Source organism: Echiichthys vipera (genome assembly GCF_963691815.1).
Source record: "Echiichthys vipera genome assembly, chromosome: 17".
NCBI classification, from domain to species: domain Eukaryota; kingdom Metazoa; phylum Chordata; class Actinopteri; order Perciformes; family Trachinidae; genus Echiichthys; species Echiichthys vipera.
Genome location: NC_139842.1, coordinates 22,016,061 through 22,041,597, shown reverse-complemented (window position 1 = coordinate 22,041,597; position 25,537 = coordinate 22,016,061). Strand labels below are relative to the sequence as shown.

At 41.3% G+C, this 25,537-nt stretch overlaps 1 protein-coding gene across 2 annotated transcripts in view; it reads left to right on the top strand.

Moving 5' to 3' along the window:
- The window catches only part of ap2a1 (adaptor related protein complex 2 subunit alpha 1), a 29,240-nt gene extending 4,118 nt beyond the window's left edge, over positions 1-25,122 (top strand). Inside the window, exons 2-22 of one of the 2 annotated variants that reach the window (XM_083931033.1) lie at positions 2,337-2,548; positions 5,887-6,080; positions 6,610-6,739; positions 7,002-7,103; positions 7,720-7,979; positions 8,873-9,041; positions 9,246-9,383; positions 9,654-9,836; positions 10,228-10,325; positions 10,405-10,636; positions 10,883-11,071; positions 11,211-11,365; positions 13,768-13,830; positions 16,715-16,780; positions 18,375-18,457; positions 18,616-18,716; positions 19,608-19,729; positions 21,236-21,352; positions 21,451-21,520; positions 21,744-21,878; positions 23,044-25,122. In XM_083931033.1, the coding sequence (XP_083787159.1) occupies positions 2,337-2,548; positions 5,887-6,080; positions 6,610-6,739; positions 7,002-7,103; positions 7,720-7,979; positions 8,873-9,041; positions 9,246-9,383; positions 9,654-9,836; positions 10,228-10,325; positions 10,405-10,636; positions 10,883-11,071; positions 11,211-11,365; positions 13,768-13,830; positions 16,715-16,780; positions 18,375-18,457; positions 18,616-18,716; positions 19,608-19,729; positions 21,236-21,352; positions 21,451-21,520; positions 21,744-21,878; positions 23,044-23,121 (2,897 nt within the window). In that variant the 3' untranslated portion in view covers positions 23,122-25,122. The remainder of the gene's footprint in view (positions 1-2,336; positions 2,549-5,886; positions 6,081-6,609; positions 6,740-7,001; positions 7,104-7,719; positions 7,980-8,872; positions 9,042-9,245; positions 9,384-9,653; positions 9,837-10,227; positions 10,326-10,404; positions 10,637-10,882; positions 11,072-11,210; positions 11,366-13,767; positions 13,831-16,714; positions 16,781-18,374; positions 18,458-18,615; positions 18,717-19,607; positions 19,730-21,235; positions 21,353-21,450; positions 21,521-21,743; positions 21,879-23,043) is intronic. The other variant, XM_083931034.1, reaches the window with a different exon arrangement.
- The last annotated feature ends 415 nt before the right edge of the window (positions 25,123-25,537 follow it).

Below are 25,537 nucleotides of genomic sequence, written 5' to 3'. Positions count from 1 at the left end.
TGGCAATGAAAATCTGTCTGGAAACCACCTGATTCTTCAGGCTTTCTGTGCTTTAACTTTTATCATCTTGCTCAGATTTTAATTTGTGTCACTATAGATTTGCTGTGTGGCTTTATAAGGCTTAACAGAGGATACTGAGTGGGTTTTCTAGCCCTGTCCACACTTGGCTCATTATAGTCTCAGTTACCTCAATGCACTGCACTAAGTCATTAGACTCCCCACATGCCAGGGCAGGGCGATTTGCGGCACAATGACCTTTGATGGTCTTGAGAGAAATGATTTCAAGATGTTCACAAACACCACCTTCACCTGGCTCATTGCTAATGCCTTTTTTAATTCATCTCTCTGTTAAACCTGTGTTCTGTGTACTGCCAACTACCACAATCATACAGTGATTTGTAAAAGCACACTAGAACATATACATCGATACCTCTGATCTATGTCTGTGATAGGCCAAACCCATATATAAATATCAGCTTTTATTTCCATCTAAAAATGGTGTGACATTACTGAATAATGCCTGCAAAGATAACCACAGTCTCGTGGTGTTGAGACAGGCATATCCCTGCCATTACTTCAGTTGAGCTTGGAGAAATTTACTTTCCCCTTCTTTTAAGCCTTATTTCCTCTGTCTTAGTCACCTACACAGGTGTAGCATGAATGCCTGGTTTTTGTGCACATCTTCCAGTACCGGTGAGCTCGTCTCTTCAGATGCAAACTTGTTGGAAGTATGTTTTGCTGTCTACTGTGGAGAAGAGTGTGACAAGCCTTCAGAATTGTCTTGGTCTGATGGACTTCCTCACTGGCACATTGGAAGCAGAGCTGTCTGTTGTTAGCGTGACTATAATGGCTCACTTTAGGGCTGGACAACTGGACTAAGGATGTACAAAATATTCTATCCCAATATAAGTCATTTCATATCTCGATAACGATCTATATCACAATAACGATCGTTATCTGGTTCAATACATAAAGAGTGAATATAACATAACCACATGGTAAAGGCTGAATTTAATACATAGCAAATTAAAACACTGAGTATTTTCTGATGTTATTAAGAACTTTAATGCAAAAATATAAACCAGAGTATTTCACATCAGGATTTTCTGAGAAATTTGAGTTGGCATATGCTTGTTATTGTCAATTTACACTCACCGGCCACTTAATTAGGTGCTTACCTGGTGCTTAATAAAGTGTCAGTGTGGTCTCCTGCTGCTGTTCCCTCTCTGTAGAAAGTAGGTGGTGTTGTGTGTTCACAGATGCTCTCCTGCATTTATCTGTTGGAACCAGTGGATATTTGAGTTACTGTTGCCTTTCTATCAGCTCCAACCGATCTGGCCATTCTCCTCTGACCTCTGGCTAAAACGAGGCATTTGGGCCCACAGAACTGCCGCTCACTGGATCTTTTCTCATTTTGGGACCATTCTCTGTAAACCCTAGAGATGGTTGTGTGTGAAAATCCCATAGATCAGCAGTTTCTGAAATAATCAAACACCAACAACCACGCCACGTTTAAAGTCACTTCAATCACCTTTCTTCCCCGTTCTGATGCTGCTTTGAACTGCAGCACATCCTCTTCACTACATCCCTGAATGCATGTGTTTGCTGCCGTGTGATTGGCTGATTAGAAATTTGCGTTAACAAGCAGTTGGACAGGTGCACCTAATAAAGTGACCGGTGAGGGTAGGCGTCATAATTATGTATCACAACATCTCTGTATGATTTCCTCACGGTACGATTCCACTGAAAGAAGATAAACAATCATGTTGAATTATCGCCTAGCCCTACCTCACTTCCATTCATTTAACTAATCATCAATAGTCCAGTTTTATACACAAACATCTCATAACAGTTAAGTAACCCTCGACATATTAGCTTCAAGAGTGAAAGAATCTTACGGTGAGACTGTATGGTGTTTCTTAATGTGGTTTAGTAATTGATATATAGATTGTATGAAGTTACATGATGTTGATGCATGAAGGGTGCATAGTTTCATTATAACATTTGCTGCTATTAAATAAATATTGTTATTTTGTGCAATGTTTATTTGTCAGTGTTTATTATGTACTGTAAATGGGGGTTGGCTTCTGAGGTTTTGCTGAATTTGAAGGGGCTTAAAGCCTTCAATGTTGGAAAGGAATTTGACAAAAATGAGAGGTATTGTCCCAATGAAGATGATCAAAATGGTTCTTCCCCTGAGCACTTGGCTTCCAGATGGTTTCCTTTTTGATTGATTTTGATACTTGAACTCAGAAATATCAAGTCTTTTTATAATCGGGTCCACCATGTCCATGTTGTAAATGCTGACACTGTATTACTTATTTCCCCCTTGTCAGGTAAGAGCAAGGAAGCTGAGATTAAACGGATCAATAAAGAGCTGGCCAACATTCGCTCCAAGTTTAAAGGGGACAAAGCTCTTGATGGCTACAGCAAGAAGAAATATGTCTGCAAGCTGCTCTTCATCTTCCTCCTCGGCCATGACATTGACTTTGGACACATGGAGGCAGTCAACCTGCTGAGCTCCAACAAGTACACAGAGAAACAGATTGTAAGTCTTCCTTTAATTCTTTTTTGAAAATGTGGTACGGCTGTTGTGTCTTCTGCATCAGTGGACAGCATCTCTGCTCTCTAATATTGTCCCTAATGATTTATTTTCTATGAATCCACCCACCAGATCGACAGATTAACCGCGGTGTCCGCGGACAAAACTGCAATCTGCGCATCACTAGCGCACAGCGTTTAGGGAGGCTGCTTTGCAAAACGAACATGATGTGATTGTTTTCTGCAGAGTACACACAACATCCCATCAGGCTCGTTCATGAGCCAGCTATGACTTTTGGGCCATGCTGCTTGCTCTCTGCGTTATGTGCTGAATGTTAAATATGAACAAAAACAGAACACTTCATTTTACCTCTTGGGCTGTTCCTCAGTATTTCAGTAACTTGTATAATCACTCACCCTTGTCTTGTCTGCCATGCTGGTTTATTGAAACAGTGTTAGGCCATGAGACATTGACTGTTACTGTCCTAGCCTAAAGATGTTAAAACAGCCTGTCATAGTCCGTCACCTCTCTTTCCTCCTCCTCCTTCTATTCGGTTACAACATCTCAAACATGCTACTCCTGCTCTGTTGAACAGCACCAGGTCCAAGTTTGTTGACTATCAGTGTTGACAGAAGCAGAGATCAATGACCAGTGTGTCATCATCACTCACACACCGGCCAGAATCACAAACCCTCAAAGTATCATGCTAGGTATCAGCTAGTAGACAGTGTTGCAAATACTTATAATACTTCAGTGCTTTACCTAGACCCGACTGGGTTTTTAGTCCAAACCATTGGTTCATGGTCAGCTCCTTACTGGCCATGAGTCAGTTTAAATGCATAACATTTTGAAGCATGGCTTTACACATGATAACGACCACAAACATGAGATACTATTCTTTCTTTCTTTCTATTTCATTTTGAACATGTAAGCAAACACAACAAAGAAATTTAATTTACTTCTTAAAGTTGTTTAAGTATCCATAATAACCATTAACTGGTTCACACAGTTACCAACCGTGCTTGGTTACCCATTGCAATAATAAATTCTTGGCTTGTGACCTGCAAGCTGTTAAATGTGCTTAAGAAAACACTGAGACGTGAAGATACGTTGCAGTCAATATCTTATGCAGGGTGACGGTTTTTCTTGTTTTTTTCACTTCAACACATTAGATTTGAAATAAAACAATGACACTGAGCTTTATGAATTTCTGAGGCTGTTTTCATCCATACATTTTATTTGCATGTATGGATGCAGCAGGACAAACGGATCTGCTCTTAAATAGACCTTCGTACTGAACTATTGAAAAATGCCTTGTCATTAAATACCTAGCTTGACTACTCTGTGAGTCGCGTTGGTGTAAAGGAGCTACAAAATAACGATCTGTAATTTTATAATTTCTTTTTTGTTAAAATGGGTAAAATTGGTATAAAAATATCACTAATTAACTGGTACCAAAGTAAAGTTATTTGTACTAGTGTTGCTATTGAACATTTTTTAACCATACCCAGCTCTACTCTTGAGTGGCATGTACAAGTGATTTAGAAGAATTTGTGGCATTCACTTATTTTCTCATTTAATACTCTAAATGTTAAAGCAAAACAAATGCCAACGCCACCGTTACTATTTCCTGATTCTGTGTGGTGGACCATTTACTCAGGAACAGGAAATGTTGAGTAAGCAGAATCATTTTGAGTCAGGATCTCTGTTGGGGGAGCTGACTGCTGTACCATCAAAGACAGCTGAACTACTACTCTACCAGTGCAGGGGTATCCGCCTTGCTCCTGGAGAGGTTTAGGTTTCTCCCTGCTCCAACACACCTGATTCTAATGATTATCAAACCTCTGACGAGCTTCACCTGCTTGATAACGAGCACATCATTGGACTCAGGTGAGAAACCTAAAACATGCAGGACAGCAGCTCTCCAGGAGCAGAGTTGGCTACCACTGCACTAGTGTCTTTGCCTTGGAACATGGACACTGTGGCAGAAAAGGAGCTAATATGTAATTGGGCTTTAGGATCGCAGGCATAAACGAGTGTACCCAAGACAGTGAGAGCTTTTTAAACGTTTGATCCTGTAGTTGTGTAATTAACCCAGTAAAAACATGACTCATTTTGAGACATGCATGTGTTCTCTCTTTCCTTTTTTTTTGTCCTTGCATATGTTTTCTAACTTAACCAATAAAAAACTAGACACAAAGTTCTGTCATGAGATAGTAAGCAGGGCTGCACTGGCAGATGGTCCAGTGGAATCTGTCATTTCAATTGTCCACAGGGCTCACTGAGAAAGAACCCATTGGTGATCCAACTTATTGAGTGAATAATAATCAAAATTTCTTTTTTTTACCAATTCAATTGCTATTATTTTTTTGCTATGAATTGGAGATAATTAAACCCCGAGCCTGTATTGGACATGTAGGTTTACATTCTAAGCGTATTGACTCAAATTAGGCTCCTGAGAAATGTACAATACGTGTTCTTGGCATTTTTTCTTATGTCATTTGAAATTCTTTGGATTATATGCCTGCATGTCCACAGTCACATGTAGCACACAGCAAAGGCAGAAAAAAGAGGAAGACTGCTTGCTAGTACACATGGATGTAAACAATACAGGTGTCAAGATTTAAAGGAAAGGTAGCTTTTAGCTGCTATGTAATAAGTCCTACCTTCATTAAGGTTCTAATCTTCCTTTTTTGCTAAATCTGTTTCAGTGTGGAGTTGCTCCAACTTCATCACCAGGGAGGCTGCAGTTTTTAATATTTTGTCCACACTAGGGTAGATCAAACATTTATTTTAAAGAAAGTGCAATAACCCAATTATTGTTTGTTGAACTGACTTGACAGATATATATATATATTTTTATAACCAGATTTGAATGCTTTATGACTGTGCAGTGTGAAACTGGTAATGTTTTAGCTCCACCTACTGGTTAATGTGAAATGATCCGTACACCTCACACAGATCCAGTCAGCATAGGCTCATGACTGTAGGGACTGGGGGGTTAATGTGGTATATGCTGCGGCTGGTTAATATCAGTGAGGTTAACTTTATATTGGAAACACTTCTTGTTAGACACAAGAGCATTTCAACAGCAGTCCACACCTCTCTAAAACAGTCGCAACATGAACTGAACACTGTAACCTTAACGAAGGACTGTCGTTTTAGACTACATTAGTTTTAAGCCTTAAGGACCTAATATTGCACCCTGGTTGTAAACAAGTGTTATCATGAACAATACGATGTGGCACACCCACTGAACACTGGATTCCTCTTTCCTTCTATGGTGTTTTGATGACTCTGCTGTTTTGAAGTCTCATCGGTGTCATTGCTGTCTTGTACTCCAGGGTTATCTGTTCATCTCAGTGCTGGTAAACAGCAACAGTGAGCTGATTCGTCTGATCAATAACGCCATCAAGAATGATCTGTCCAGCCGCAACCCAACCTTCATGTGCCTGGCGCTTCACTGTATCGCGAACGTGGGAAGTCGGGAGATGGCTGAGGCCTTTGCCAGTGAGATCCCTCGGATCCTGGTTGCTGGGTGAGTGCGACTTCTGCTTTGGAGGCTTAGGAAGTCAAATTCATTATAGATTTTAATAATTTACAGTTTATCTGTTAACCGACAATTGGAATGTTAACAGATTAATACTATACATGTAATAAAAAAAACATAACTAGTACAACTAATGGGGGCAACCACACGTCCCTCACTAGCACATTGTGTTTTGGCTGTGTGGCTGTGTGCCTGTGTACATGTGTCCAGGACAATGCACACAACATCATGGTTACACGACCGGTGCATGTCCACAGCTGTATGAGGAAAGTAAGTCAAAGCTTCCTGAACGGTTGAACTGGGGCTCAGCTGCTTGTCTGTTAACGGTTAATGAGTGGTTAACAAGGGCCCGGATTATCTTAGCATCTCTAAAATGAATGTAAATCCTCCTCAGTTGTCATGTTTTTGTTTGTTTGTGTTACTGTGAGTGATGAAGCTAAGACGGGTTTCTGTCATGTCGCTTTACATCACTGCGACCTAACTTAGCTGCTGGTAATGTGAATGTGCTGCACCACAGGGATACGATGGACAGCGTGAAACAGTCAGCTGCCCTGTGTCTGCTGCGCCTCTATAAGACCTCTCCTGACTTGGTGCTGATGGGTGAGTGGACATCACGTGTGGTCCACCTCCTCAATGACCAGCACATGGTGAGTGCATAATTCTGACCCCTTGACACCAGAAATATAGTTACATTATTTTGCAGCATTGTAGTGTCTGTTGTTGAGTTTTTTTTCATAAGAGATTAAATGTTTTTTGTCATAAAGCATGTTGATTAGCTAACATATTTGAACATGTGAAAATTTGAAAGTTTTAATGGGAAAAAATGTGTTTTTGATGAATGAAACGTTGGTATCCAGCTGTGATGTATCAGTGGGATGATTCGTTCTCTTCTTGTGTGTCTGGGTTTAGGGTGTGGTGACAGCAGCCATCTCTCTCATCACCTGTCTGAGCCAGAAGAATCCAGATGAGTTCAAGACTTGTGTTTCCCTGGCCGTTTCCCGCCTTAGCAGGGTGAGTGTTTGTGTGCATCGGGAACTATGAATTGTAAAGAGAACTTTAAATAGATTTTAAATGGATGGCAATGTGAACATATTGTGTAATCCAGTTATCCTTCTGTGGGTTTTATGTCCTCTCTTCACCAAATTCTGAATTGACCTCTCTGAGCTCCTGAGTTGTTTTTCTGGGGCGTTTAGATTTTCTCAGCATACACTTGCAGCATGCATTAGTGTCTATTAAAAATGTTTTCTAAAACATTGACATCGACATTGTTCTTTGATATTGACTTCTGGTACTGTCTGATCAAAAGCAAGGTCAAAGTAAATGTCAATTATCAAAGCTAGGTGTCCCAGGTGGCTGCTAAGCTCATTAGAAAGTGATTACTGAGTGATGTTCGTGCACTTTAGTGCAGGGCAAAAAAACACAGCATGAATCATTAAAGCCAAATACCATAAGGCTACAAAACATTTGAATCCTGACTGGAGTAGATTCTGTAGATGTAGATTGTGATCATTTCTGTGCCCCCTGTATATCGTAAGCTGTACTTTGCTCACAGTTAAGCAATGTCTTGAACAGGCTCAGTTTTGGCCGGCCATTAAAAGTCCTAAGAAAAATTGTGTTGGTTCTGCAGATTGTGTCGTCGGCCTCCACTGACTTACAGGATTACACCTACTACTTTGTCCCGGCACCGTGGCTCTCCTGTAAGCTGCTGCGTCTGCTGCAGTGCTACCCTCCTCCAGAAGATGGCGCCGTCAAGGGCCGTCTGGTAGAGTGTTTGGAAACCATCCTCAACAAGGCCCAGGAGCCGCCCAAGTCCAAGAAGGTGCAGCACTCCAATGCCAAGAACGCTATCTTGTTTGAGGCCATCTCACTGATAATCCACTATGACAGGTGAGTATTCTGAGCAACGAGACTCTACGCAGGGATTTTCAGCAGTGCAGCACCTTCAGTGTATCCTCTGGAACTTGCCATGACAGAAGATATTCAAATATTTATGCCATGAAGTCGTTTTTACCCCCTAAAGCAACAGCTTTAGCAAATAGAGGTTGTTCATTTTGAAGATTTAGTCATCAGTCAGACATGACATAAACAACTTTCCCTTATGAAGGGTTTTAGTTTTACAGTTGTGTTTTATTTAATTTCAGACTGAAGAATTCAAATACATTTTTAAATCCATTAATAAACTGTACAACCATTTAAACCGTTGACATAGGCTCTAAATAAAAAAAACATATGTATTAAAATAATTTAATCTGTGTAGAAGAACATTTGCTAGAATTTGAAAACATGTTTTTTAATAATAAAGGGTTGTTTTGTTTCACTACTGTGAGCAAATGACTGGAGCCGGAGCTTTGAGCCAGAAAAGACACTCACTCTTTAACTCACTATTACACACACACACACACACACACACACACACACACACACACACACACACACACACACACACACACACACACATAATATTGCATTATTATAATGTAAGCACAGAGAAGCTGTTTGCTCTCACTGTCCCCCACTCTTTCCCCTCTGTCATGTGTCCATCACACAACAAAAAACAAATCACCCTTCCATTGTTAATTGGGTTCTAGTAGAGACTGCTTTCAATTATAAACATATGTCATCTTTGTTGACATTTTCTAGATCTTTACTGTATTCAAATGTTTTTGTCATCGTGGTTAATGAATTGGTGTGAAATCAAATCTCAGCTTGTCTTGCTCATGTTTTTTCACAACCAGATGAAAAAGTTTTATTCTGAAGTAATTTTGGTGTCTGTTCCGCAGTGAGCCTAACCTGCTGGTGCGAGCCTGTAATCAGCTGGGCCAGTTCCTGCAGCACAGAGAGACCAACCTGCGCTACCTGGCTCTGGAGAGCATGTGTACTCTGGCCAGCTCTGAGTTTTCCCATGAAGCCGTCAAGACGCACATCGAGACCGTCATCAACGCTCTCAAGGTGGTGTCTCACTTTGTGCTAAAGACTCAGCACTTAACAGAACAATCCTACCAGCCCACATTATCTAGTCATCCCTTATGCATTTCAACAAAACACTAGAGCTTTAAAAATATATTATTATATAATTATAATGGTCAGTAGCACAGGACAGTGCACATATATTTATACAGTTGTCTGTAATCCCTCTGTCACATTTTCACACAGACTGAGAGGGACGTGAGTGTTCGACAGCGGGCGGCTGATCTGCTGTATGCCATGTGTGATCGCAGCAATGCCAAGCAGATCGTAGCCGAGATGCTCAGCTACCTTGAGACGGCAGACTACTCCATCAGAGAGGAGATGGTGGGTGTGAGAGTGTGCCAAGAAAGCTTTTGTGCCATGTTATATTCCTTTTCCCCCCTTGTGACTGGCTATGTTCCTCTCTAAATGTGGAGTAAATAAAAAAAAACGGTCCAGGAGACTTTAGAAAACGTATCAATACTGAAAAATCAAACAATTCACCTCACTTTAATGCTAAACTCAGCAGTGTCCAAAATCAGCTCATCTGATTTATTTGGCACAAAACAACACACCAACTGATTGAGCTGTGACTTTTCGTGCCTTCCCATTCAGGTGCTGAAAGTGGCCATACTTGCAGAGAAGTATGCCGTGGATTACTCCTGGTACGTGGACACCATTCTCAACCTCATCCGCATTGCTGGCGACTACGTCAGCGAAGAGGTGTGGTATCGCGTCATTCAGATCGTCATCAACAGAGACGATGTGCAAGGCTACGCTGCCAAGACAGTCTTTGAGGTACCACTACATCAAATTATACAATCATGAAATGTAGTCTTTGACAGCAGTGGACAGAAATAGATTAAGATGCTGTTCTTGAGCTCAGACGGACCCGCATGGATTAGGGTGGTTATCAAAACACAATACTTCTTAAGTACGGACTCAAATATCCATAGCGAATATTTGTAGAATATCAAAAACTGTTGAGATTCATAATATTATTGACTTATAATTGTGTTCATTTTTATTAAATAAACAAAGGTTACTACTTTAAAGGAATTTCTTTTTTTTCTTTACACACTGAGTCCTATTCTTATTGTTTTATAGGGGTGTCAGTCATTGCATTTCTTAAGATATGAGGGGAGATTAAGTGTGTGGTTTACAGTGGGTGTAATCCTTGTCTGTCCAGGCCTTGCAGGCTCCTGCCTGCCATGAGAACATGGTGAAGGTTGGAGGCTACATTCTGGGAGAGTTTGGTAACCTTATTGCCGGTGACCCACGCTCCAGGTATGTTGGTTGATGGCTGCCAAGGCTCTAAGTTGACAGTTGAAATGATAAATGGTAACGTTGCTGTCCTGTCATCCAGCCCCCTGGTCCAGTTCAACCTTCTTCACTCCAAGTTCCACCTGTGCTCCGTGCCGACCCGCGCCCTGCTGCTGTCGGCTTACATCAAGTTTATCAACCTGTTCCCCGAGACCAAGGCCACCATCCAAGAGGTGCTGCGCTGCGACAGCCAGATCCGCAACTCCGATGTGGAGCTGCAGCAGCGTGCTGTCGAGTATCTGAAGCTTTCTTCCATCGCTAGCACTGATGTCCTGGTAAGATCTGATGACTAAACTCAACTCTGCTCAGATCCAGTAATGCATGATAAAATAACAAGGAGCACTGTTAGATATAGATAATACATTTTTCTTAGACTGTGTCCAAAACCGTCACAGCCAGTTCTACTGCAGTCAAGTCCTTGCTGAACATGTTGTCTATCTACCATGATGTGTACTTGAGTCACATGTTGGCAGCTCTTTCAGTCCCAGCCCACAGCGTGATTGTCCTCTCTGTTCCCCCAGGCCACTGTCCTGGAGGAGATGCCTCCCTTCCCAGAGAGGGAGTCGTCAATCTTGGCGAAGCTGAAGAAGAAGAAGGGGCCCGGGGCTGTATCCGTCACAGAGCTGGAGGACAGCAAAAGGGAGGGCGGGGAGTTGAACGGAGGAGGAGACCGGGGGCCAGACACATCAGCCATGGCTGCCTCCAACGCTGTAAGCAGACTCTCTGAAAGGCTTATTAGCTAATATATAGAAGTTCATGGTGCCCTCAGATTCCTTTATGTAAACCAGCAGCTTTAACAAAAAGAACAGAATTTTCATGGACCTACTGCAAGTTTGCTCTGTTTTCCAGTCCACCCCGTCACCATCAGCAGACCTCCTCGGGATTCGTTCCGCTGCTCCCCTTGGTGCTGCTCCAACCAGTGCTGGCAGCCTATTGGTTGATGTGTTCTCTGAGGCAGGGCCTGCCGCACCTTCTGCCGCTGTAAACGATGACGGCTTCCTAAGGTGAACGTTTATCTCGTGATGTGCAAATGTTGAATCCACCGTAGGCCAAAGTCCAGGCTACAACAAAGCTCACTGATGATGCTGTCTTGCTGTCAAAGGAAAGAGTCTGTGTTTGCTCGAGACCTGGGTACTTTAGAATTGATCCCAGCTCGATTCTTTTAACATTGGGTATCTACCAATAACAAGTCTGATACCATACTGTTGTTTATCTACATGTTGAGTAAATATGAAAGGGTTGAATTTAGATTGGATTTATTTGAGTTAATACCGATCTACTTGGGACATAATTAGTTTCTAAAATACTGCTGCCTTTACTCAGTGTGTTTACATGCATACCAGGCAGAACCCCCGACCCCCCCCCCCCCCCCCCCCCCCCATCTGAGGAAGCTCAGATCTGAACTCTGGAGGAGAGCCTTTGTTAGGCTATGAAATATTACTATAAAACTACATTACCCTCTTCCATTTTATAATACCTAGATACTGTATACTTCTGCGGCTATTTTGGTTAAGTAACGCAAAAGTAGTGTAATCATGAACACATTAGTCTGACTCACCATCAGGATAAAACCTGCCATTGGCCTTTTTCCGCGGCATTCCCCTCCCCTTTCGCTATCTCCTCTATTTTGCAAGGACACCGTCGCTGCATCCATCGCTTAGTCTGCGCCCAAGATGATTGGTTTAAAGAAATACAAACAAGCCAGAATGTTAAGTTGTGCAGCCAGACTTTTCTCCAGCGCTGACACGGTGCTATGCAGATGGATCTGCCTATGTTACTCTACACATACACAGACAGTAATAGTGTAAAGTAACTTATTACTTTCAGAAGAGAGTAACTAGTAATATACTACATTTTAAAGTAACTTGCCCAACACGGATGTTAACACACTGACTGTTCAAAAAGTGTCTCTCATACTGCACTGAGCTAAACAGGCCTTGGATCTCCATGGAGATGAATAATGAATTGTCATATACTGTTGTTTTCTGTGTTAATCTGTTAATGTAAATAGCTGTGATGTTTGTGGTGTGTTTGTGCTGTTAGACTACTATACAACTAGTTGTAATGTCTCCATGCTGGTTGTCGCTCTGTTGACTCTATCTTTCTTTGCTCTATCTTTGTCTAATTTGGACCTGTCAACCTGGAGACATTCGTAGTCACTTCCTGTGTGCTGATGTTACTTTAAAAAAAAATCTGGTTACTGGTCTGAAAACTTCAATTAGGGTCCCTACTTGAATCAGTCCCTCGCCCGCCTTCTTCTCGTTGCTGTTGGCAGTTATTTCTTTAGTAGACATGGTGACCAGAAGAAGTGTTTTTTAGGTCGGTATTTAGGTTAGTGTTTGATACGTCAAGTCGATAGTCAGAGGTATGTTGTAGTAATGCCATAATGTATTTAAGATAAAATCCAGACAGCCTGATAGAAAAACATTGCTGCACATGAAAGTGCTGTCAACAAGTCCCATGGTAGCTAATGCTTTAGCAAGGCTTATTTATACAACTGCACCAACCAGGTGGTACTATAGTAACTAACTTCTACTCTCCAAAATTTGAGCTGGCCTTGTTTGCCGTCTTCCCCAGAGCTCGATGCTAGGATTGATTGATCAGTGTTGTCTCTGTGTTGGTGCAAGACTGGTTGGGAATGTTAGGAGGGTTATGCCTTTCAGTAATAGCCTTGTTTACATGTTGTGTCTTGTTAGCTTGTTACCTAGCCAACTGGTACATTAGGGAATTATTTTGGTTTGTAGTTGGGAGAGGATTTGCTCCACAGTCAGGAGGTCAAGTTTTGGTTTAAATTAGATCAAAGAGACCACTGTTGAATTCTCTATTCAGCAGGAATTAGGATTTTCATTACCTACATTGCCTTTACTTTTTTTTTTCACAGCTGTGGAATCTGTTAGTTTTTATGAAAGAAAAGAAGAGTATTAGGAGATAACGTAATCCCCTTTCACAAATGCACTGCAAACCTGAATGCTCTACACGTTAACCAGCGGGGCTGTATGTGTGAACGCAAATATCCAATTCAGTCGGACCGGGCATCAAACGAAGTTTACCCTCCCAGCTCCTGAGTACAAAGAACGGGTAATCGGCGTGTGTTCATGTGTGAATGCAGCCCCTCATTCTCTGGTCTCTCGTCACACACAGTTGTGTAATATGTTGCCACTGGCCGTCCAGTTCCTCAGCAGTCTGAAGGGGCGACCGTTAAAGCAGGAAATGTGTTGACCTTTCTTCATGGTTGGCAGGTCCGCTACACTTGTCTGTTCTTTTTATCTTGCTGTGTATGTGACTGTCTTTCGTCTCTTTCTCTCCTTCCCTTCTCTCCATTTCCTGCTGTGTGTGTGTTTGTGTGTGTGTGTGCGTGTGTCTGCGTGTGTGTCTCCTGTCCTCTGCCGTGATTGGACATTGACAGAGATCTGGAACAGCCCACCGAGACCTCTGATTCCCTGTTGGTGGAGAGTTCTGGTGACTCGGAGTAAGGGCCCAGTAGTAAACAGCAGAATTAGCTAGAACAATGCAAATATGGCACATTGTTTTTCTGTACAGGCTACATCTTAAATGAACATGAACATCTTAAATGTCATTGGTAATGCACAACACTATATGGGTAGCTTGATGCACATGAGCCATTGAGCTTTACATAAAAGCACCTGACTTGCTATATATCTATATAGATATATAGATATATCTATATATAGATATATCTATATAGATATATAGATATATCTATATATAGATATATCTATATATCTATATAGATATATCTATATAGATATATCTATATAGATATATATAGATATATAGATATAGATAACTGAAACCTTATAATCAGATGAATCAAATTCCATTGTATTGTGGTAGTGTTTGTTTAAGTCAGCCATGAGAAGGAGAGGTGTTTTGTACCTAAGCATGGGTAGGAAGCTCAACTTAATGCCACATATAGTAGAAGTAGGAATACAGCCTCAACTGCTGAAGTTTACAAGCACATCAATCACACCGTCCAAAGAAAAGATTTGTTGTAATGAGCAGATGTAAGTCACTAATAGTAACAATTGGTATGAGCAGGATAAATGACAGACTGGACATAAGACGGAACAAAGTATCTCTGCACACTTTCAGGCTCCAATAGAAATCATTTCATTTAAAGAGTAGTGGTGGGACACTATTAAAAAAATGAATCCAATTAATTAGAGGCTTTGTAATTAATTAATCGCATATCAATATTCGACACAAGTAGCAACATTTTTAATTAGAATGGATTTTGATTCAGTGCTCAGTACGATATATTTAAGAAAAGTGTAAACCTAATGTTGCAAAAATATTTAGAATAATATCCTTGGCATAAAATAAACAGTTAAGTGCTTTTTCTCCCACGTTTTCAAAAACATAGAAACAAAAATGATCCATCAACTAATGACAGTCCCTCAGGAGCGCTGTCTGTTCTAACGTTAGCTGCAGCATGCTCGAAGACTGAGAAGTCACCTGCTTCATGTATGTCTTCATGTATTAAGTCTGTTTTCACTGCACTTTCACATTTGCTTTTATCAATACACCAAACTTTCCACCTCAGCCAAGTGTTAAAACCTTTTATTATGATTTTGTTTTAATATTCTGGCATTTCTACTCAGGTTTTGTTTAGTCACACACTGAAATTACACATACATGTGTGATTGTTTGTACCTGTTCTTATAAAAGAACATCACACATGCTGTATTTTGGCGTCTACTCAAGTTCATTGTAACCACTCAACAAATGGAATACCAAGCAGCAAATGGAAAATCCAAATGCCATACACACAAAAAAACATGTTTTTTTTTCCCCAACAATGTTTCATGGCATCAAGCTTAATGTGTAGAGTGCTTTTATATGTGTGAACAGTGTCTGAAATAGAGTACAGTCTGTACACATTTGGACAGCAAGTAGTTTTCGGTTGTTTGGGCTCTGTACTCAGGCACATACTCTAGGGTTTCAAATGAAGCAGTGACTGAGGTCAAAGTGTTGACTTTAAAGTTGTCAGAAAATTAAAATGCTCATTATAAGCATATGGCACACTAAAATGTAGAAGAAATCCACCAGGTGTTGAAACCCAAAAATATTCAGTTCTCATATATTTCTGATAAAAGTCTGACCAATCATTTTATTTGGTCCAAATAAAATTGTTTGCCAAGCCTCCTGCCTGTCATCCCTCACTCCATTTCATTTGCGCTGCTCACGCTGCATTCAAGTGCCATGGGAAGTCCAAAGTTTGGGACCTCCAACCAGGCACAGTGCACTGGAATGCCTGTCAAAGTGGAACCTCCTACCAGCAAATTTGGGGTAGGTCAATCTCCCCTGAATTCACTAGTAGGAGATTCCACTTTGACAGCCATTCCAGTGCACTTTGCCTGGTTGGAGGTCAGAAACTTTGGACTTTTTATTGCACTGGAACGCAGCATTTCTCTCAGCGCACGAGTCGGGGGAGCGTCAGAGGTCAGGCAGGGGGAATAGGGTGGGACTTTGGAGGGAATCGCTGTAAGGCTTGCAAGGACGGTAAGAATTGCTTTAAATACACGAGGCGGGAGACGTTTCAATAGTATTTGGTACTGGGATATTCGATTAGTTGTTAACCAATCAATTAATCACCAGCTATTTTGAAAATTGAATCAATTTGAGGGTTTTTTTAAAGTCACATTTCTCAGGTTCCAGCTTCTTAATACAGTATGAATATGCTCTGGTTTCTTTCCTCCTCTATGACAGTAAACTGAATATCTTTAAGCTGTGGACAAAAGAAGACATTTGAGGACTTCATCTGGGGCTTTGGGAAACTGATCGGCATGTTCACATTATCTGACATTTTATAGACCAAACAACTTATTGGTCAATCAAGAAAATAATCGACAGACTAATAGAAAATGTAAATAATCCTTACTTGCAGTCCTATTATTGAGTACCAACTGTGCAGTAGGACGATGATGTGTCAAATCAAAGCTAAAAGTCTGCACTTCACCCTTGATAGCTATTGTTTAGTTTCTTAGTCAGTGTGCCTGAGTAAAGGACTAAACAACAGGAATTGTCCAAATGCATACCGACTGCACTAAAAGAGTATTTGTTACAGTGTATCTACCCAGCAGATACCTTTCATTTTGTAATGATATCATTCTTGTACAAACTGCTTTACTAACTGCCTCTACATTTTCTCCTTTTTCTCCTTCTTTTCTCCTTCTCTCACGTTTCTCTTAACCTTTCTTTCTCACACTGTCGCGGTGTTGAATGGATGGTGCATTTCTGCTCAATCCATTCCTTCCTCATTTGTCTGTATCCATCCCTCCTCTGTCCTGTGGGCTGTCTCTTCATCCATGCGCTGCCCTGTGGTCTCTCAGCTCTGCTCCTCCCTCTGAGGATCCTGCTGCTCCTCCTCTGTCTGAGGCAGACGAACTTCTTAACAAGTAAGGTCTTCCTCTGTGTGTAAGCTTGGTTATGTGTTTGCTCAGCTGCAGCTCTGCACGATTGCTATGGGAAGGGTTTTTCCTCGTTGGAGTAAGAGAGATAAACATTTAGAGTAAACAAGGAATAAGCCATTGCATCCACTGGTTTGAGTTGTGGTGGAGTGGAGCAATCTGACCATCACAGTGCTGTAATAACCTGGGCAATGATCCAATATTCAGGGTTCCTACGCAGTATGGAATTTAATTTAAATGAAAAAGAGTATGGGAAAATGTTTGTGTTGTTTTCAGACTATTATCTCACTTTCTACAATAAAATATTACTATATACAAATCAAAACAACTAACACAACATATTATACCTGTAGATGATATGAAAGTAATCAAGCTGGCAATAGAATGGTGTCTGGTTACCATGGTTACCGTTCGCCGTGCAACTGCGATTCTCATTTATTGAATTTTTTACATGCGTGTTGTCTCGATTTAATATTTAATTTATTTCCAGTATATTTAATCCATCTAAAGCCAGTGAAGCACAGACTTGTGTGTTTCTCTGTAGTTCCTGGTTAATTGTCCATCCCTGCTGTTACTGTCTGTAGTGTTACAGGTTCACTGTTTTTAATTGCACACTTTTAGCATTTAGCTTGAATCAAATGCTGGGCATTAAACATGTCTCCGTCTGGAGTTGATTCACTTATATGAGCTACAATACGTATGTAAAAATGGAATTGGGAATTACTTGGCAACATAATGGCATACATAGTTAGAATTTAACATGCATGTTAAAAGTTGGACTTTAAAGAACCATTTAGTTACATAAAAGCATCTGACAATGGGTATTTAGACGTTTAATATTGACTAAAAACCATCCTAGAAGTCTGGAAAAAATGTGTAGGAACGCTGATTATTGCTTGCTGATGAGCTCCTGTTTGACACCACTCACACCAGGATCAACAAACCTGTTCAGACAAGAGGAACCACTTTTTAACTTGTCCTGGTAAATGATTGATATCAAATCAGACGCTGTGTTACACTTTGGCCTTTACAATTCAATCGACCTATTATTACCTGTTGTTTTAATGATAATGAGGCAATAGCATTTATTTTTTGATCATTCATTTCCCTTTTTAAAATAATTAATATACAGAACAAGCTTATAAATTATAAGTACATATAATCTAATATAAGAGAGAAAAGATGAACAGAGACACCAACTGTCAGGCCACTAAAAACACTGTGTCTGCCGGCCATTGTGCTTTCACAGTTTTAGCACTCAGCTGCCGGGACATTTTGCGATGGTATATGGCGATATAGCCTACAGATTGCCTCATTCAATTATATTAAAGCTTTTTTGACACCAAATCCTCCACCGTCTGCTGCTGCTGCTGTCTGGAGCAGACACTTGTTTAACTGTGTGTGTTTGTGTGTGTGTGTCTAATCAAGCTAATCTTTGTTTTAAAAAGAACCTTCTTAATGATGTTAGGTCAACACTACTTCTGTATCAAATGCTTTATCGTTTAGTTGTTTTTTTTAGATATAGTAGAACAGCAAACACATTTCAGTGTTGACTAATCCTTTAAATGTCTCCATCCTGCAGGTTTGTGTGCAAGAACAACGGGGTTCTGTTTGAGAATCAGCTGCTACAGATCGGCATCAAGTCAGAGTATCGTCAGAATCTGGGTGAGTTGTATTCACAGGAAAGCAGCCGCGGCCCGGTGGTTTTCATCGACACATGGGCTTTTGCGTGATACTTCTACTATTTACTCGCAGTGCTCCATAAACCACAAGCCACATCATAAATAGAATGACCTTGTAACAACTGTGTGTCTCTCTCTCAGGGAGAATGTACTTATTCTACGGGAACAAGACGTCAGTGCAGTTTGCCAGCTTCACCACCACAGTCAGCTGTCCTGGGGAGCTGCAGTCTCATATCCTTTCTGTGCCGCCGTGTTTCAGTATGTTTTAGAAACCACAAAAGCTTCAAATGGGATCACTGGGAAACAGCGTGATGTTTCAACACAATGTCTCTTGGTTCAAAGTAGATCCTGGACTGATTCGGTCAATATTAGTTCATTGTAGATATATCGTTTATATTGATTTATATATCAGACAATAAATGACAAGAAACTAAAGTACAGGAACACCAAAGATATGTTTTGAAAAAGTGTCTCTGTGCTTAAGTTTCCTGTTTAAAAACATGGTTAAAGGAACCTTATCAAAAAGTTTTGTTTTATGTTGTGGGTTGAAAAAAAGTTTATATTGGCAGATATACCATCATTTTAGAAAATAATTTTCTCTCAAATATCGGTCAGCCTCAAAAATCCTGTATGGACCAGGTAAAGTTGAGTGAAATAAAATCGTCACCTCTACCACCATAATATGTCTGGAAAATGTAGAAAGCTCAGCTTGAGCAGTTTGCTCCTTTTATCTCTTAATAAAGAAAACTCTTCTCTTCACACATAGAGATGGAGAAGTTCCAAGTACACTTGGGTTTTTAACTCTGTAACAACAGTTAACAGCTATTCTGCTGTTGAGACTTACCAATGAAAGTCTTGCCAAATTACTACTTTGACTTGTTTTATCAGATGATAGTTGCACTTCTATTGAAAAACTAGTTCAACAGATCTACAATTCAAATCATTAGTGGCAGAAAACATGAGAAAGAACATGCTGATTATTTTATTAGTAGTAATCAACTGCCTTAGTTTGTCAATATGTATGTTTAAAATGGTCTAAAGTAATGGAGACCTCATAGATCATCATAATGCTGCCTTACTGAGAAAACTCAGGACTGTGTGATGTCTTGATGGTCCTTGACAACAAGCCACAGCTCAACGTTCAGACCAAACAGGTGGAGCCTCTGGTAGAGGGTGGAGCCCAGATCCAGCAGGTTCTCAACATAGAGTGTCTGACTGACTTCTCTGAGGCCCCGCTGCTCAACATCAAGTTCAGGTAAGAACAACCAACCCCAGTGGAAAAACTGCTCATTGAGACTCCGTGAGGACGAGCTCGATGAATCAAAAATCAGCAGTTTCCCTTCACTGTATGGATTCTCAAATAGGACGGCTGCGCAGGGCGAGGACTCATTTAAAATAGTTTGATTTGCTGGAGTTTCAACACAGGTTTCAGAGCCTTCATTAGAGGAACATGCATCTGTTTTCTACAAAAAACATTTTTCAAGTTTTTTTTTTGAGCGTCCCAAGCAGCTGTTCCTTGTGTAAATGAAACGCAGTCTGTCATTGCTCAAACTGTGATTTAAATCAGGGACTATCTAATCAAAGAGTAAGTCAAGAAGATTACAATCTCTCATCATCAGTGTGATGCCAACATTAAGGATTTTGCAGTTGTTGGTTTTCAGTGCTACCAACACATTTGGTTTGGTGCGAATCAGGTGTAGAAGCTGGATAACTACCAGTCTTAATAGGTCTTAAGTCCCAGTCGGCAACATTTTTTTGATCATATTCCCTGAAGCCGACACTATGCTCCGATAGAACAACATAAATCAACGGGTTTTAGGAAAAAAAGGCGCCTCTACGAGCACGTAAAGACTGTTTGTTTTGCAAAAATCCACAGCGCCCTTATCATCCTGTCCACTCTGCGCAGAGCTGACTCTCAGGCACAGTTCGTGCACATGACACAGACCCCCTCCCCCTCCCCCCTCAGGCATGTTACAACATCACAGGCACACGCCTCAGGATAGGCGTACGCGAAATAACGTTAGCAGTTGCTATCTATGAGTAAGTTAGCCAACCTAACTCTGTGTAGCCTGTATTCCATGCCGTTTAGCAATGAGAGAAGACACTGGCACGTTCAAAGGAATCTGGTGCACGCGCACTGACGAGAACTCGATTGGAGAGTGCAAGGAGTTTGGTGGGAAGGGGAAGGGGCGTGAGAGTTGTAAACATTTGAAATTTTACTAAGTCAACTCAATCGGACAGACTTGCTGACTGCAGCTTTCAGGTGCCTCCAGACAGAGAGCAGTTGCCACCACCACATGTGAGTATTGATGCGGCAGCTGCCACACTCCTCCTGAACACATTCGGCTCGTCATCATAGTTGATGATAGTTCAGCTTTAGCAGTGGCCCATCGTGTGACCATGGTAACCATAGATTCTACAGCGACGGAAATGATAGCGGTGGAGCTGATTTTGCGCTATCCGAGTTCCCTAAATGATTCTCCTCTTCACCAGCAAAAAACAGAAGGTAAAGAGAAACAGGCTGTGAACAGCACCAGCATCAAAGTCTGATACGGGAAAGTGAGGCTGCGAGGCGGTCACCACTCGCTGTCTGAAAGCACCTTTATGTTAGTGTTGGCATTTTTACAGATAAACCTCTTCTACAGGTTCCATTGTCACTAATAAATCACAGTGAACTGATGAAACTCAGAAACACACTTTAAAAACAGGTTTTTCTGTCAATGCAATATGTAGACCTGCAGTGTGTGTGTGTTATGTTCAGATACGGTGGAGCTCTGCAGAACCTCACCCTCAAGCTGCCCGTCACCATCAACAAGTTCTTCCAGCCTACCGAGATGGCCTCACACGACTTCTTCCAGCGCTGGAAACAGCTGAGCCAGTAAGTGTGTGTGTGTATGTTGGTGTGTGTTATTTTTTTTTGTCTGTGCGTTTGTGTTCCCTTGTAAAGCTGAAATCTGCCATGTGAATTCTCCTCAGGCCTCAACAAGAAGCACAAAAGATTTTCAAGGCTATCCACGGCATGGACACAGAAGTACTTAAGGCTAAGGTGCGTCCACCATTTACAGATCAGTCTTCTGGGTGCTTCCCAAAGCTCATCAACCACACCCGTCTTCATAATAAAGGCTGTTTGTGGAACTGCCCGTGTATTCTGTATGCACAGTACCTAAAGCCTCTCTACTCTTGCTTACAACCAGGGATTTGTTTGTAATTGACAATGTTACATGTAAGTATCCTTCGTGATACGCCTGTGGTGATGTGTTTGTGCACAGCTACTGGGACTAGGAACGGCCCTGCTGGACGACGTCGATCCAAACCCAGAGAACTACGTGTGTGCTGGAGTGATCCAGACCAAGGGACAGCAGGTCGGCTGTCTGTTAAGACTGGAGCCAAACGCCCAGGCACAGGTACGAGACAAAGGCTCACTGAGAAGTCACTGCCACTTGTCAGTAAATACTGGACATTATGAATGCATTTCAAAGCCTCATGTGCAGCATATACTGTAGCTTCTCTCTTCCAGGTTACAAAGTTTCAAACTAAATATAATATTTAATCAAAACACTTGCTCGAGCAAACCGGAAACAAGTGTTTTCCATGTTCATCATGTGCATCTGATGATGTAGATTAGAAGGTGACATATATAATTGTGCTGTATATCTTAATGTGTGGACAATTTTCCCATCCTATTACACTTTATCAGATATGAACAGGAGCTCTGCTGATCCGAGGGCTGCTCGATTATGGCTAAATAATCAAGCAAAATCATAATATTGACATTATTTTGGTCATTTTGAGATTCCGATTATTTCACGTCACTTATTGACTTTGGAAAAATGCATTTATTGAACTTAAGTCTTTTAACAGTGGATTTTCATGAACTGAAAAACAAATGCACAAAACAATGAGATACATAAAATAAATAATATCTTTAATTTAAATAAGAAATGCAAAAATAAATTGGATAAAATAAACAAGACTTGGACTTTAAATATAAATAGAAAAGTTTAAAACAAAACACTGAAATAAATAATATATAAATCATTTAAATAAATATTGTACAAATTATTGGTGAACTGCTCCTACCTGGTGAAAACTATTCAACATATTCAACATTTCAGTAAACTATATTCGACATACTGGAATGTGCTTCAATAATTGCTTATTTATCTTGTATTCATAATTGTTAGAAGCCATAATTGCACCACCCTAACCCTAGTTGGTCCAGTACTTTTTTTTATAAACGCTCTAATTCTGAAATCATGTACTTGTTGACCAGTTTCTGGGCCTTTACAAAGACCTGAACAATGTGACTGTGAAACCAAGACCTGACCCAGGACCAGGGGAAGGCCGTCAGGTTTAGGGGCCAGATGCGTCGCTGCAGTCATTGTTTCCAAAATGTCTGACCTCTGTGCAGGAAGCATGCAAGACTAGTTTATTAGCTTATTGCCAGGGACAACTCAGAGTGGGCACGCCTCACAACTTTTAAAAAGGCACTTTTAAAGGCAGATCCTTTCTATATTTTTGGCCTGACTCTGTGTTTGTGTGTGTGTGTGTGTGTGTGTGTGTGTGTAGATGTACCGTCTGACTCTGCGCTGCAGCAAGGACTCTGTGTCCAGGCGTCTCTGCGAGCTGCTGGCCGAACAGTTCTAGAGTCCAGACCTCTACCGTAACCAGTACTCCCACCATCCCCACCAGCGACCTCTCCCTGGAGCCCTCCTGCCGCACCTCTCCTCCTCCCTCCAACAAAGAGTCTTTGAGTAAAAAAAGGTGTAACCTACATAAGGGAAAAAGAAGCCACTGCTAGCAGCAGCGGCAATATTATTGTCATTATTCTTGTCCCAGATTCTGATTCCAGTTCATCTTCTACTTGTTTATTAACATGATGCTTCATTCTTGTTTTTGTTGGTGTTTACCTGTGTAGCTGGGGTGTGTGTGTGCGCGTGTTTGTGTGTCCCATGGTTGTGCTGGGTTCCCATACTGCTCGTGCGTGCGTGCGTGCGTGTGTCGGTGCGTGCGTGTGCGTGTTTGTGTGTGTGAATTGGTAGAGCATTCCGTGAAGCTGGGTTTTTTTTTGCACACATGCACTCACACACACACACACACACACACACACACACACACACTAGTGTAAGGCCTCCATGATTCCTGGTGGTTCTGGAGGGATCCACTAATGAAGTGAGACCTCTGAGGGTCCAGAACTCTGATCTCTGCCGTGTCTGCCCACTCATTTCCGTCAGCATTCCCAGAGAAAATGCACTTAAGCTGTTGGGATCCTCTCGAGCATGAGCCACCTTACTTTCCCCCCTGAACGACCCAGTTCCTCTCCTGTGATGAGTAGCCTCTCATTTCAAACAACTAGTACACTTGTTTATCATTAATGTGTATGTAAATATGTGCCAGTGTATTACTTTATCGCTTTCTGAGACATTCCCATCATGCTGGTTTAGAACGCCTCTGATTAAGCCACTCGAGTAGAAGGATGGCACTATATAGATGACGGGCCCTACAACAGTCTTCTTGACCATTTGGGTCTGTCTCATGCACTGCCTGGTTCCAGGTGCTTGCCATTGAAAATCCTAGGGAAGCGTCTGTACACTTGGCAAGCCAAGCACACGGTTGTCATCACTGTAGACTGTTCTCTTGTTAACACTCCTGATGAAACATAAATCTCACATTTGTCCGGCATTTGTCGAGCTTAAGACTTTATAAACGCATATTCAAGCTTGTTCTTACAGGAGAGAAGACTTCAGTGATGAGGACTAACTGGTAGCACACAGCTGCAGAGACTGTGGAGGAGACAGGCCCAGGTGGGGGGTGACTTATCAGAGGACCCTGGTACTGGCTTGTGTTGCTGCGCTGCTGTCTAAGTGGAGTCCAGTTGGTTTTCTTTCTGAAGAAGTGCACAGCCTTAGCTACGACCACAATAGGGCACATGTAGCTGCACCATAATCATGCAAAGGACATAACCGATTTGAAGTCAGACAGTTGCAGCAGCTAAATCCAGACCCAAATTATATATGAGTCAGCTTCACGTTGGCTGGACAGACAGAGAGAGAGAGAGAGATTAGTCTCATATATAAATTTATATTCCTGCTTCTCCAGCTTAGCTTTTATAGAAGAGATCAATGCCAACAAATCTGATGTGTACTCAACCACTACAGTAAAAGTTTAGAGAACACAGATCTTCTGTTCATTAAGCTCAAAATGTTTAGATTCATGCGTCCACAGCTTTCTAACTCTTCCCAGATTTCCTCTCGCGCACAAAGCACTGATGTTGTGGGAGAGGACAGGATGTAAGACACCCAGATGTCCATTTCAACTACAGGGGACTCAGTATATGTGTGTGTGTGTGAGTGTTTGAGTGAATGTGGCTGTAAGCAGGTAAGAAAAAAAAAAAGCCTAAAGACATTTCTAATAACGCGGTCACATTTCCATTCTGTGGCTGCACGGCAATCACAGGATATTGAACTTCGTAGTGGAAAATGTAGTCATTTTGTCATTCTGTGAGTGTGCGTGCGTGTGTGTGTGTGTGTGTGTGTATGCAGTATCCACTAGCTAATGCAGCCTCATGTATCGGTGTTAAGAACCTGTCCAATACCTGTGTTAGAATTTAAGATTTACTCTGTAATGAAAAAATGTGAAAGTAAAACTATGCCATATATCCGATCTGATGCCTCCTGTCTTCTTCCAGTACAGCACATGCACAGAACACGGCCAACACGATTAAACAGAATTAAAGGAAATGTGAAACACTTCTTTCACCGGTCAGATTCTTAGAACTTCCTCAGTTTTCAGAGGTCCGGGGGGAACTCTGTCTCTCACACTCACTGAACAGTAGAATGTGCAATCTTTTTTTTAAACTGTAGAGTCAAAAGTATGCCCTCTACTTCACAGTTTCTCCTTTTAAGTCCTGTGTAATATCACTAAAGGATTCCCATAGTGTCTTTGTCGGGACATGAACACATGGTACGCTTTAGAGTCTTCCAATGAACAAAGAAAACTTGCTCTCATATCAAATCCTTCACAAGTTTTAAATGAACGAATTCAGTGACATTTCATTTCTGAT